Source organism: Staurois parvus, unplaced genomic scaffold (genome assembly GCF_062004578.1).
Source record: "Staurois parvus isolate SC_StPar_1 unplaced genomic scaffold, SC_StPar_1.0 ptg003669l, whole genome shotgun sequence".
In the NCBI taxonomy this organism is placed as follows: Eukaryota; Metazoa; Chordata; class Amphibia; order Anura; family Ranidae; genus Staurois; species Staurois parvus.
Genome location: NW_028321465.1, coordinates 14,206 through 27,018, shown reverse-complemented (window position 1 = coordinate 27,018; position 12,813 = coordinate 14,206). Strand labels below are relative to the sequence as shown.

The 12,813-nt window shown below is 55.3% G+C and overlaps 1 protein-coding gene across 1 annotated transcript in view; it reads left to right on the top strand.

Annotated features, from left to right (window-relative positions):
- The window catches only part of LOC149427542 (phosphatidylinositol 4-phosphate 3-kinase C2 domain-containing subunit alpha-like), a 67,658-nt gene that overhangs the window by 44,412 nt on the left and 10,433 nt on the right, over positions 1-12,813 (top strand). The window contains 5 exon segments of the mRNA XM_089667917.1: positions 6,274-6,454; positions 9,153-9,257; positions 9,525-9,617; positions 9,692-9,821; positions 11,405-11,541. Of these exon segments, the coding sequence (XP_089524043.1) occupies positions 6,274-6,454; positions 9,153-9,257; positions 9,525-9,617; positions 9,692-9,821; positions 11,405-11,541 (646 nt within the window).

Genomic DNA, 12,813 nt, shown 5'->3' with positions numbered 1-12,813 from the left:
CAGTGGTGCTCAGCCTTGGAAGACTCACTCGGGGAGTAGGCTGGAAGCTGGCCAGTGGTGCTCCGCCTTGGAAGACTCACTCGGGGCGTAGGCTGGAAGCTGGCCAGTGGTGGTGCGTGCTCAGCCTTGGAAGACTCACTCGGGGAGCAGGCTGGAAGCTGGCCAGTGGTGGTGCGTGCTCGGCCTTGGCAGACTCACTCGGGGAGTAGGCTGGAAGCTGGCCAGTGGTGCTCTGTCTTAGAAGACTCACTCGGGGAGTAGGCTGGAAGCTGGCCAGTGGTGCTCCGTCTTGGAAGACTCACTCGGGGAGTAGGCTGGAAGCTGGCCAGTGGTGGTGCGTGCTCGGCCTTGGAAGACTCACTCGGGGAGTAGGCTGGAAGCTGGCCAGTGGTGCTCAGTCTTGGAAGACTCACTCGGGGAGTAGGCTGGAAGCTGGCCAGTGGTGCTCGGCCTTTGAAGACTCACTCGGGGAGTAGGCTGGAAGCTGGCCAGTGGTGGTGCGTGCTCGGCCTTGGAAGACTCACTCGGGGAGTAGGCTGGAAGCTGGCCAGTGGTGCTCGGCCTTGGAAGTCTCACTCAGGGAGTAGGCTGGAAGCTGGCCAGTGGTGCTCGGCCTTGGAAGACTCACTCAGGGAGTAGGCTGGAAGCTGGCCAGTGGTGCTCCGTCTTGGAAGACTCACTCGGGGAGTAGGCTGGAAGCTGGCCAGTGGTGGTGCGTGCTCGGCCTTGGAAGACTCACTCGGGGAGTAGGCTGGAAGCTGGCCAGTGGTGCTCGGCCTTGGAAGACTCACTCGGGGAGTAGGCTGGAAGCTGGCCAGTGGTGCTCCGTCTTGGAAGACTCACTCGGGGAGTAGGCTGGCCAGTTATTCGGAGTTGCCTCAGTTACTGAGGTCACCATGTGCCGTTTAATGACGGTCTCCAGGGAAAACGTACCCCAGATATCCAGCTTCGGGGTGAGTGTTGAGGACAGGCAAGGCATTCGATCTGACAGCCCTGAGGAAGGGAGAACATTTCCCCGAAACGCGTTGGATTCTCTTGTAAATAGATTTGGACTTCACCAGAAGTGTCCTGAACTTCTGTCCTGGGAGCTCCTCACCCCAGAGATGGAGGTAACCAAGTCAGGGTAGGTGAGCAGCATTTCATGACAAATACATGAGTCCCTGTACACTAAACCAATCCGACACAAAAACTGAACACAATGTACCAAATGTACACCATAAATATGTGCATTCCACCATGAATACTGCTGCCAGACTCCTCCACCCTACTGACCATTCTGTATCTGCCACCCCCCTCTGCCAATCCCTCCACTAGCCTCCATTCAGTGTCCTCCACCCCCCTCTGCCAATCCCTCCACTAGCCTCCATTCAGTGTCCTCCACCCCCTTCTGCCAATCCCTCCACTGATCTCCATTCAGTGTCCTCCACCCCCTTCTGCCAATCCCTCCACTGGCCTCCATTCAGTGTCCTCCACCCCTCCCTGCCAATCCCTCCACTGATCTCCATTCAGTGTCCTCCTCCCCTCTCTGCCAATCCCTCCACTGGCCTCCATTCAGTGTCCTCCACCCCTCTCTGCCAATCCCTCCACTGGCTTCCAATTGCCCAACGGATCAAATTCAAAACACTAACAACATATAAAACCATTTATAACTCCGCCCCAAATTACATCACCGATCTTGTCTCCAAATATCTCCGCTCCTCCCACGACCTCCTGCTCTCTATCTCCCTTGTCTCCTCCTCCCATGCTCGTCTCCAGGACTTCTCCAGAGCTTCTCCCATCCTCTGGAACTCTCTACCCCAATCTATCAGACTATCGCCTACTCTGCTCACTTTTAGGCGATCTCTGAAAACTAATCTCTTCAGGGAAGCCTATCCTGCCCTCAGCCAATAATGGAATCTTCTACTCCTCCTACTAGTCCATCCCCCACAGTTACTACCTTTTGTACCACCAGCCCCTCCCTCTCAGATTGTAAGCTCCCAGGATCAGCCCCTCCCTCCTAAATTGTAAGCTCCCAGGATCAGGCCCTCCTTCATAGATTGTAAGCTCCCAGGATCAGGCCTCCCTCATAGATTGTAAGCTCCCAGGATCAGCCCCTCCCTCTTAGATTGTAAACTCCCAGCATCAGCCCCTCCCTCCTAAATTGTAAGCTCCCAGGATCAGCCCCTCCCTCTTAGATTGTAAGCTCCCAGGATCAGCCCCTCCCTCTTAGATTGTAAGCTCCCAGGATCAGCCCCTCCCTCTTAGATTGTAAGCTCCCAGGATCAGCCCCTCCCTCTTAGATTGTAAGCTCCCAGGATCAGCCCCTCCCTCTTAGATTGTAAGCTCCCAGGATCAGCCCCTCCCTCTTAGATTGTAAGCTCCCAGGATCAGGCCCCTCCCTCTTAGATTGTAAGCTCCCAGGATCAGCCCCTCCCTCTTAGATTGTAAGCTCCCAGGATCAGGCCCCTCCCTCCTAGATTGTAAGCTCCCAGGATCAGCCCCTCCCTCCTAGATTGTAAGCTCCCAGGATCAGGCCCTCCCTCCTAGAGTGTAAGCTCCCAGGATCAGGCCCTCCCTCTTAGATTGTAAGCTCCCAGGATCAGCCCCTCCCTCTTAGATTGTAAGCTCCCAGGATCAGGCCCCTCCCTCCTAGATTGTAAGCTCCTAGGATCAGCCCCTCCCTCCTAGATTGTAAGCTCCCAGGATCAGCCCCTCCTATCCCTCTTGTATTGTTGCTGTATTGTCTCCCTGTATATTGTAGCGCTGAGGACACTGTTGGTGCCATAAATCCTGTATAATAATAATAATAAAATGTGCATAAAATGCATCCAGAGTGCTGAAAGTCGGCGTACACAATATAAACTCACAAAAAGTCCAAAATCCAACGTGAAAGTGCTGCGTGCTGAAAAAATCCTCCAACAAAGTTCTCTGGTGTCCTCAAGTGCTCGCCACAACAGACAGGTCAGCCTCTTACCAGACACATCGATCTCCAATCGAGATGAAACGAGCGGACGGTGCCCAGATTCCACACTGACCATATCAAGGGAGATGGGTGGACGGCTGCGGGCTCACCCGGACGAACCCCTCACATCGAACCCCTCACATCGAACCCCTCACATCGAACCCCTCACATCGAACCCCTCACATCGAACCCCTCACATCGAACCCCTCTCCATACAATGTACAGAAGGATGAAACCAGAAGAGACGTCATAGTGCAGCCCGATGATATAAACTCCAGAATGTTCAGTAAAAGATCGAACTTCCATAGATCCGGTGCACAGAGGCGGAGCCACAATTCATGCCTTTCTGTACAGCGCTGCATGTGATATTGTCAGACCGTTCCTCCTGCCCACCTACAGTGACCTTGCTTACCTCTAGATTTGGGGGAGGGGGGGGGGGGGGTAGCACCCAGGACAAACGTTTGACACTTATGAAGGTCGGGTTCAAATCTTTTTTTTTTAATTTTCCAACAAGAGAAGGCAACGCGTTTCAGGGGAAATGCTCCTTCAGGCGGCCAGTTGGGCGGCCGGAGCTTGCACACCCGGGAGGAGGAGCGGGTGAAGGTGGATTCCTCTGCAGCAATGGCAGCGTGCCGCTGGAGGGCTTAGTTTTCGGTTAAGTCCTTGTGAATGCGATGCAGACTTGCACATGATGACATTACTGGGGGGGGGGGGGGTAATATCACGCCGCTTTACCAGAAGTGCCTAGGTACAGGAGGTGCATTACTGTTTCAGGAGGAATTGCAGGCGATGCTACGTTGTTTCCTGGTAACGTTTGGGTTCGGTCACTATCTTTAGATGTTGTATAAGACAGCAGATCGTCACTTTCTAGGTCCAGCTCCATGCGAAGGCCCATAGTCGGTCGGGTCAGTCACTTTCTAGGTCCAGCTCCATGCGAAGGCCCATAGTCGGTCGGGTCAGTCACTTTCTAGGTCCAGCTCCATGCGAAGGCCCATAGTCGGTCGGGTCAGTCACTTTCTAGGTCCAGCTCCATGCGAAGGCCCATAGTCGGTCGGGTCAGTCACTTTCTAGGTCCAGCTTCATGCGAAGGCCCATAGTCGGTCGGGTCAGTCACTTTCTAGGTCCAGCTCCATGCGAAGGCCCATAGTCGGTCGGGTCAGTCACTTTCTAGGTCAAGCTCCATGCGAAGGCCCATAGTCGGTCGGGCCAGTCACTTTCTAGGTCCAGCTCCATGCGAAGGCCCATAGTCGGTCGGGTCAGTCACTTTCTAGGTCCAGCTCCATGCGAAGGCCCATAGTCGGTCGGGTCAGTCACTTTCTAGGTCCAGCTCCATGCGCAGGCCCATAGTCGGTCGGGTCAGTCACTTTCTAGGTCAAGCTCCATGCGAAGGCCCATAGTTGGTCGGGTCAGTCACTTTCTAGGTCAAGCTCCATGCGAAGGCCCATAGTCGGTCGGGTCAGTCACTTTCTAGGTCCAGCTCCATGCGAAGGCCCATAGTCGGTCGGGTCAGTCACTTTCTAGGTCAAGCTCCATGCGAAGGCCCATAGTCGGTCGGGTCAGTCACTTTCTAGGTCCAGCTCCATGCGAAGGCCCATAGTCGGTCGGGTCAGTCACTTTCTAGGTCCAGCTCCATGCGAAGGCCCATAGTCGGTCGGGTCAGTCACTTTCTAGGTCAAGCTCCATGCGAAGGCCCATAGTCGGTCGGGTCAGTCACTTTCTAGGTCAAGCTCCATGCGAAGGCCCATAGTCGGTCGGGTCAGTCACTTTCTAGGTCCAGCTCCATGCGAAGGCCCATAGTCGGTCGGGTCAGTCACTTTCTAGGTCAAGCTCCATGCGAAGGCCCATAGTCGGTCGGGTCAGTCACTTTCTAGGTCCAGCTCCATGCGAAGGCCCATAGTCGGTCGGGTCAGTCACTTTCTAGGTCCAGCTCCATGCGAAGGCCCATAGTCGGTCGGGTCAGTCACTTTCTAGGTCAAGCTCCATGCGAAGGCCCATAGTCGGTCGGGTCAGTCACTTTCTAGGTCAAGCTCCATGCGAAGGCCCATAGTCGGTCGGGTCAGTCACTTTCTAGGTCAAGCTCCATGCGAAGGCCCATAGTCGGTCGGGTCAGTCACTTTCTAGGTCCAGCTCCATGCGAAGGCCCATAGTCGGTCGGGTCAGTCACTTTCTAGGTCAAGCTCCATGCGAAGGCCCATAGTCGGTCGGGTCAGTCACTTTCTAGGTCCAGCTCCATGCGAAGGCCCATAGTCGGTCGGGTCAGTCACTTTCTAGGTCCAGCTCCATGCGAAGGCCCATAGTCGGTCGGGTCAGTCACTTTCTAGGTCAAGCTCCATGCGAAGGCCCATAGTCGGTCGGGTCAGTCACTTTCTAGGTCCAGCTCCATGCGAAGGCCCATAGTCGGTCGGGTCAGTCACTTTCTAGGTCCAGCTCCATGCGAAGGCCCATAGTCGGTCGGGTCAGTCACTTTCTAGGTCCAGCTCCATGCGAAGGCCCATAGTCGGTCGGGTCAGTCACTTTCTAGGTCCAGCTCCATGCGAAGGCCCATAGTCGGTCGGGTCAGTCACTTTCTAGGTCCAGCTCCATGCGAAGGCCCATAGTCGGTCGGGTCAGTCACTTTCTAGGTCCAGCTCCATGCGAAGGCCCATAGTGGGTCGGGTCAGTCACTTTCTAGGTCGAACTCCATGCGAAGGCCCATAGTCGGTCGGGTCAGTCACTTTCTAGGTCGAACTCCATGCGAAGGCCCATAGTTGGTGGGGTCAGTCACTTTCTAGGTCCAGCTCCATGCGAAGGCCCATAGTCGGTCGGGTCAGTCACTTTCTAGGTCGAACTCCATGCGAAGGCCCATAGTTGGTGGGGTCAGTCACTTTCTAGGTCCAGCTCCATGCGAAGGCCCATAGTCGGTCGGGTCAGTCACTTTCTAGGTCCAGCTCCATGCGAAGGCCCATAGTCGGTCGGGTCAGTCACTTTCTAGGTCCAGCTCCATGCGAAGGCCCATAGTGGGTCGGGTCAGTCACTTTCTAGGTCGAACTCCATGCGAAGGCCCATAGTCGGTCGGGTCAGTCACTTTCTAGGTCGAACTCCATGCGAAGGCCCATAGTTGGTGGGGTCAGTCACTTTCTAGGTCCAGCTCCATGCGAAGGCCCATAGTCGGTCGGGTCAGTCACTTTCTAGGTCGAACTCCATGCGAAGGCCCATAGTTGGTGGGGTCAGTCACTTTCTAGGTCCAGCTCCATGCGAAGGCCCATAGTCGGTCGGGTCAGTCACTTTCTAGGTCCAGCTCCATGCGAAGGCCCATAGTCGGTGGGGTCAGTAACTGTGTCTTTGTGATTTAGGCTTTTGAAGGATTCTCTGAACGATCCGCACTTCGGGAGCCGCTATGAGCAGATTCTCGGCGCTCTTCTCTCCATCATTGGGAAAGGACTGAGGCAGGAACTGGAGAAGCAGACCAGACTCGCCCAACTGCTGGGCGTCGTGGCTGAGAAGGTCCGGCAGGCGAACGGTTCTGCCAGACAGGTAAGACTTTTGGGAGGAGCTTCTGCTGGTTGCAGCACAGAGATGGTTCCATTCTTCCTGTCCCTGATGTCCTCCTCACCCGGAACGTTTCCCCGTCCTGACAATCTGGATCCGTCTGCTGCAGTTTTGTATCCAGAGAATGCCGGCAGAATGTGGCCCCCAGTAGGGCCCGGGTCTGGCCCCATCAATATCGCACCATTGCTTACCTTTGTACATTTTACACATTGATGTATGTCCATCGATCTGTGGTAGTCCTGCTTCACCCCGGTGCGACTTTAGGTTCCATGTACCGTGTCCAAACTGGTCCTGAAGTAGCATCTCATGTATGTCTGTGAGACCGTCTGAAGGCGGATTCCACTCACACTGTCCATACAGAAGTCAGCGGATACAAAGACTGCCCCACGACTGCCCCACGACTGCCCCACGACTGCCCCCCGACTGCCCCACGACTGCCCCACGACTGCCCCACGACTGCCCCCCGACTGCCCTAAAATTGTCCCACGACTGTCCTAAAATTGTCCCCAGATGTCCTAAAATTGTCCCACGACTGTCCCCAGATGTCCTAAAATTGTCCCACGACTGTCCCCAGATGTCCTAAAATTGTCCCACGACCGCCCCCAGATGTCCTAAAATTGTCCCACGACCGCCCCCAGATGTCCTAAAATTGTCCCACGACCGCCCCCAGATGTCCTAAAATTGTCCCACGACTGTCCCCAGATGTCCTAAAATTGTCCCACGACTGCCCCACGACTGTCCCAAGATGTCCTAAAATCGTCCCAAGCCTGTCCCAGCTGACTTTTAAAAAAACATCCCCTTGCCTGTCCCCCGATCCTGCTGTGTCCTCCCTGCAGCCCGTTCCACCAATCGTCTGGTGTTCCAGGTGCTGACATCTTCAGTGTGGGCACATGGCTGGGACAGCTTACGGCTTCACATCCGGGGCCCACTGAGCATGTGCGAGAAGCGCTGAGCTTTGTGAATGGCCCCGTAGCCTCCTGGGACCTGTCATGTGTCCCACTACGGGGAGGGAGGATAAGAGAACAACGTCCACTTCCAATCGCCTACGCAATCGCAGCGGGAGCGGGTACCTGTCAAATTCTGGGACCCTCCCCCCAAAGGAGCCAATCCTTAATGGGGAGCAGGGGACCGGTCTTTGAAGCAGAACTTCCCCTTTTGGGTGGAGCTCCGCTTTCATTGGTGTGATTTGATGTCATTTCCGCACGACTTTCTTCACTTTCCATGCGACATCCGAGGTCCAAATCACAGCGATCTGCAGCTCCACCCATCACAGTACTTCAGGTGAATGTCAGAGTTGTGTGCGGAGCTGAATGTGTGTGGAGTCCCTGAATTCCCTCCTCCTGACCCAGAAGCAGCTGACCTCCCGTGTGGAGCCGAGATTCGGGATTCATGTATGATGGGGTGCAGTGTATTCCGTGTGGAGCAAAGATTCGGGATTCATGTATGATGGGGTGCAGTGTATTCCGTGTGGAGCAAAGATTCGGGATTCATGTATGATGGGGTGCGGTGTATTCCGTGTGGAGCCGAGATTAAGGATTCATGTATGATGGTGTATTCCGTGTGGAGCAGAGATTCAGGATTCATGTATGATGGTGTATTCCGTGTGGAGCAGAGATTCGGGATTCATGTATGATGGTGTATTCTGTGTGGAGCAGAGATTCGGGATTCACGTATGATGGTGTGTTCCGTGTGGAGCCAAGATTCGGGATTCACGTATGATGGGGTGTTCCGTGTGGAGCAGAGATTCGGGATTCACGTATGATGGGGTGTTCCGTGTGGAGCAGAGATTCGGGATTCACGTATGATGGTGTGTTCCGTGTGGAGCAGAGATTCGGGATTCACGTATGATGGTGTGTTCCGTGTGGAGCAGAGATTCGGGATTCACGTATGATGGGGTGTTCCGCGTGGAGCAGAGATTCGGGATTCATGTATGATGGGGTGTTCCGCGTGGAGCAGAGATTCAGGATTCACGTATGATGGGGTGTTCCATGTGGAGCAGAGATTCGGGATTCACGTATGATGGGGTGTTCCATGTGGAGCAGAGATTCGGGATTCACGTATGATGGGGTGTTCCGTGTGGAGCAGAGATTCGTGATTCACGTATGATGGGGTGTTCCGTGTGGAGCAGAGATTCGGGATTCACGTATGATAGTGTGTTCCGTGTGGCACAGAGATTCAGGATTCACGTATGATGGGGTGTTCCGTGTGGCGCAGAGATTCAGGATTCACGTATGATGGGGTGTTCCGTGTGGAGCAGAGATTCGGGATTCACGTATGATGGGGTGTTCCGTGTGGAGCAGAGATTCTGGATTCACGTATGATGGGGTGTTCCGTGTAGAGCAGAGATTCGGGATTCACGTATGATGGAGTGTTCCGTGTGGAGCAGAGATTCGGGATTCACGTATGATGGGGTGTTCCGTGTGGAGCAGAGATTCGGGATTCATGTATGATGGGGTGTTCCGTGTGGAGCAGAGATTCGGGATTCACGTATGATGGGGTGTTCCGTGTGGAGCAGAGATTCGGGATTCATGTATGATGGGGTGTTCCGCGTGGAGCAGAGATTCGGGATTCATGTATGATGGGGTGTTCCGCGTGGAGCAGAGATTCGGGATTCATGTATGATGGGGTGTTCCGTGTGGAGCAGAGATTCGGGATTCACGTATGATGGGGTGTATTCCTGCAGGTTGTCCTCCAGGAGGGGATGGAACGGGTGCAGCTTCTCTTCAGGAAGAATTGGACTCGTTTGCCGCTCAGTCCGAGTCTGGAGGCCAAGGAGCTGAATGTGAAGGTCAGTGGTGCCGATGATCCGCTCTGTCCGGTCCCCAGTATATGACGCAGGGGGTGACAACACGTATCCCATGTAGTATGTTCTGTGTCACTGTCTGATACTTTGTAACAAACGTCTGAGATGTACTGAATGTGTCATAAAGGAACATGTGAGGCCGTGCCGTGTATAGAGCCGTACAGAATCCCCCGAATCTCCGTCCAGCTGGTCAGCACATTGGTCTGGTGGCATTGACTTCATACATGTGGGGTTCCCCTCTTCTCCCTGCAGGCATGTTCCTTCTTCAACTCCAACGCAGTTCCCCTGAAAGTGACCATGGTGAGCGCCGATCCGCGGGGGGAGGAAATCAACGCCATGTTCAAGGTGCGGAGTGTCTTCAGTATTCCTGTCTGGGGTGGAGGAGATTTCCCCATCTCAGTCCCGTGTTTGTCTTGTAGGTGGGAGAAGATTTGCGGCAGGACATGCTGGCTCTGCAGATGATAAAGATCATGGACAAGCTGTGGTTACAGGAAGGTCTGGACATGCGGATGGTTCTCTTCAAGTGTCTGTCCACTGGCAAGGACCGAGGTGGGTCCTCGAATGTCATGTGACCTGTAAGGACTAGAACCAGAATGGAGAGATCGCTCCTTCACCACGTTCTGACCGAGCTAAAGAGGCAAGATGGCTCCAGCATGGCCATCCAGTTCTGGGAGGACGACCATGGATGTCCTCCTAAAACTGAGCCTCCCGCACCCCCCCCCAGGATGCAACTCTGTGACTGCTGTGTCCCTTTGGATCACAGATCAGGGTCAATCATTGCAGCCCTTCACCATGTGATCAGCTGTATCCAATCACAGTTGGGGGGGGGGGGGGGACAGGGTGAGGACTCGGGGGGGGGGGGGGTGTGAGTACAGGGCGGGGCAGGGGGTGGGGACAGGGTGAGTACAGGGTGAGTACAGGGCGGGGACAGAGCGAGTACAGGATGGGTGCAGGGTGAGGACAGGGTCGGGGACAGGTGGAGGACAGGGCGAGTACAGGGTGGGCACAGGGCGGGACGGGCTGGGGACAGGGACAGGGTGAGGACAGGGTCGGGTACAGGGTGGAGGACAGGGTCGGGTACAGGGTGGAGGACAGGGTCGGGTACAGGGTGGAGGACAGGGTCGGGTACAGGGTGGAGGACAGGGTCGGGTACAGGGTGGAGGACAGGGTGGAGGACAGGGTGGAGGACAGGGTGGAGGACAGGGTGGGCACAGGGACAGGGTGGGGACAGGGTGGAGGACAGGGTGAGGACAGGTGGGGGACAGGTGGGGGACAGGGTGAGGACAGGGTGGGGACAGGGTGAGGACAGGATGGGCACAGGTGGGGGACAGGGTGAGGACAGGGTGGGGACAGGTGGGGGACAGGGACAGGGTGGGGATAGCCGGGACAGGGTGAGGACAGGGCGAGGACAGGGACAGGGTGACAGGGTGGGGATGGCAGGGACAGGGTGGGGACAGGTGGAGGACAGGGACAGGGCGAGGACAGGATGGGCAAAGGTGGGGGACAGGGTGGGGACAGGTGGAGGACAGGGACAGGGTGGGCACAGGGCGGGGACAGGTGGAGGACAGGTGGAGGACAGGGTGGGGGACAGGGTGAGGACAGGGTGAGGACAGGGTGAGGACAGGGTGAGGCCAGGGTGGGGACAGGGTGAGGACAGGGTGAGGACAGGGTGGGGACAGGTGGAGGACAGGTGGAGGACAGGGTGGGCACAGGGTGAGGACAGGGTGGGGACAGGTGGAGAAGTGATAGAAGTCCATCGGTTTGGGATATTCTACACGTCTCCTAATAGGGAAAACCTGACAGATATTTCCGATGAAACAAAACAAGGATTTGGATGGAGTTTGACTTTCCAGGTCACCTTGTAGAACTCTAGGCATGGTCAGAGCGGATTTCATCCAATGGTCGCCCTCCTTATATCTGCTTTGTCATGTAGGAAGAGAAATGATAGTTCGGTCAATAGAAATGGTTAGCTATAGTCTGGGGAACGTCCTGCCATCTGTTACCCAGCATTCCCTGATATTGGGGTAGGGTGGTCCTGGAGGTGTCCTCATTGTGTGCAGTGTGTCCTCTTCTGGTCAGGACAGGAGGAGCTTGAAGGGATTGTTGATGTGATGCCTCACACTTGGTTCCAGGTCTGGTGGAGTTGGTGCTTTCAGCCGACACCCTGAGGAAAATCCAGGTTGAATATGGATTGACCGGATCCTTCAAGGACAAACCGCTGGCAGAGTGGCTGCGAAAGTATAACCCGTCCGAGGAGGAATATGAGAAGGTAATGGGATATGCTGGATGAAGACCACCAGGTAATATAACACAGAAGTCTGAGCGATGGGGGTCCTCACATTGGGGGGCACATAGACACTGGTATGTGGGTGAGATGGGGGTCCTCACATTGGTGAGACTGAGGTCCTCACATTGGGGGTACATAGACACAGTAGTGTGGGTGAGATGGGGGTCCTCACATTGGGGGTATACAGACGCTGGATTGTGGGTGGGAAGGGGGTCCTCACATTGGGGGTACATAGACACTAGAATGTGGGTGAGATGCGGGTCCTCACATTGGGGGGCACATAGACACTGGTATGTGGGTGAGATGGGGGTCCTCACATTGGGGGTGCAAACACTGGTGAGACGGAGGTCCTCACATTGGGGGTACATAGACACTGGAGTGTGGGTGAGATGCGGGTCCTCACATTGGGGGGCACATAGACACTGGAGTGTGGGTGAGATGCGGGTCCTCACATTGGGGGGCACATAGACACTGGAGTGTGGGTGAGATGGGGGTCCTCACATTGGGGGTACATAGACACTGGAGTGTGGGTGAGATGGGGGTCCTCACATTGGGGGTACATAGACACTGGAGTGTGGGTGAGATGCGGGTCCTCACATTGGGGGTACATAGACACTGGAGTGTGGGTGAGATGCGGGTCCTCACATTGGGAGTGCAGACACTGGTGAGACGGAGGTCCTTACATTGGGGGGGTACATAGACACTGGAGTTTGGGTGAGATGGGGGTCCTTCAAATTGGGGGTACATAGACACTGGAGTATGTCGGGTCCTCACATTAGGGGTACATAGACACTGGAGTGTGGGTTAGATGGGGGTCCTCACATTGGGGGTACATACACTGGAGTATGGGGGTCCTCACATTGGGGGTATACAGACATCTAGACTGTGGGTGAGATGGGGGTCTTCACATTGGGGGTACATACACTGGAGTATGGGGGTCTTCACATTGGGGGTATACAGACATCTGGAGTGTGGGTGAGATGGGGGTCCTCACATTGGGGGTACATACACTGGAGTATGGGGGTCCTCACATTGGGGGTATACAGACATCTGGAGTGTGGGTGAGATGGGGGTCCTCACATTGGGGGTACATAGACACTGGAGTATGGGGGTCCTCACATTGGGGGTATACAGACATCTGGAGTGTGGGTGAGATGGGGGTCCTCACATTGGGGGTACATAGACACTGGAGTATGGGGGTCCTCACATTGGGGGGTACTCTGGAGTTGGGTGATGGGGATCCACCATTCCATA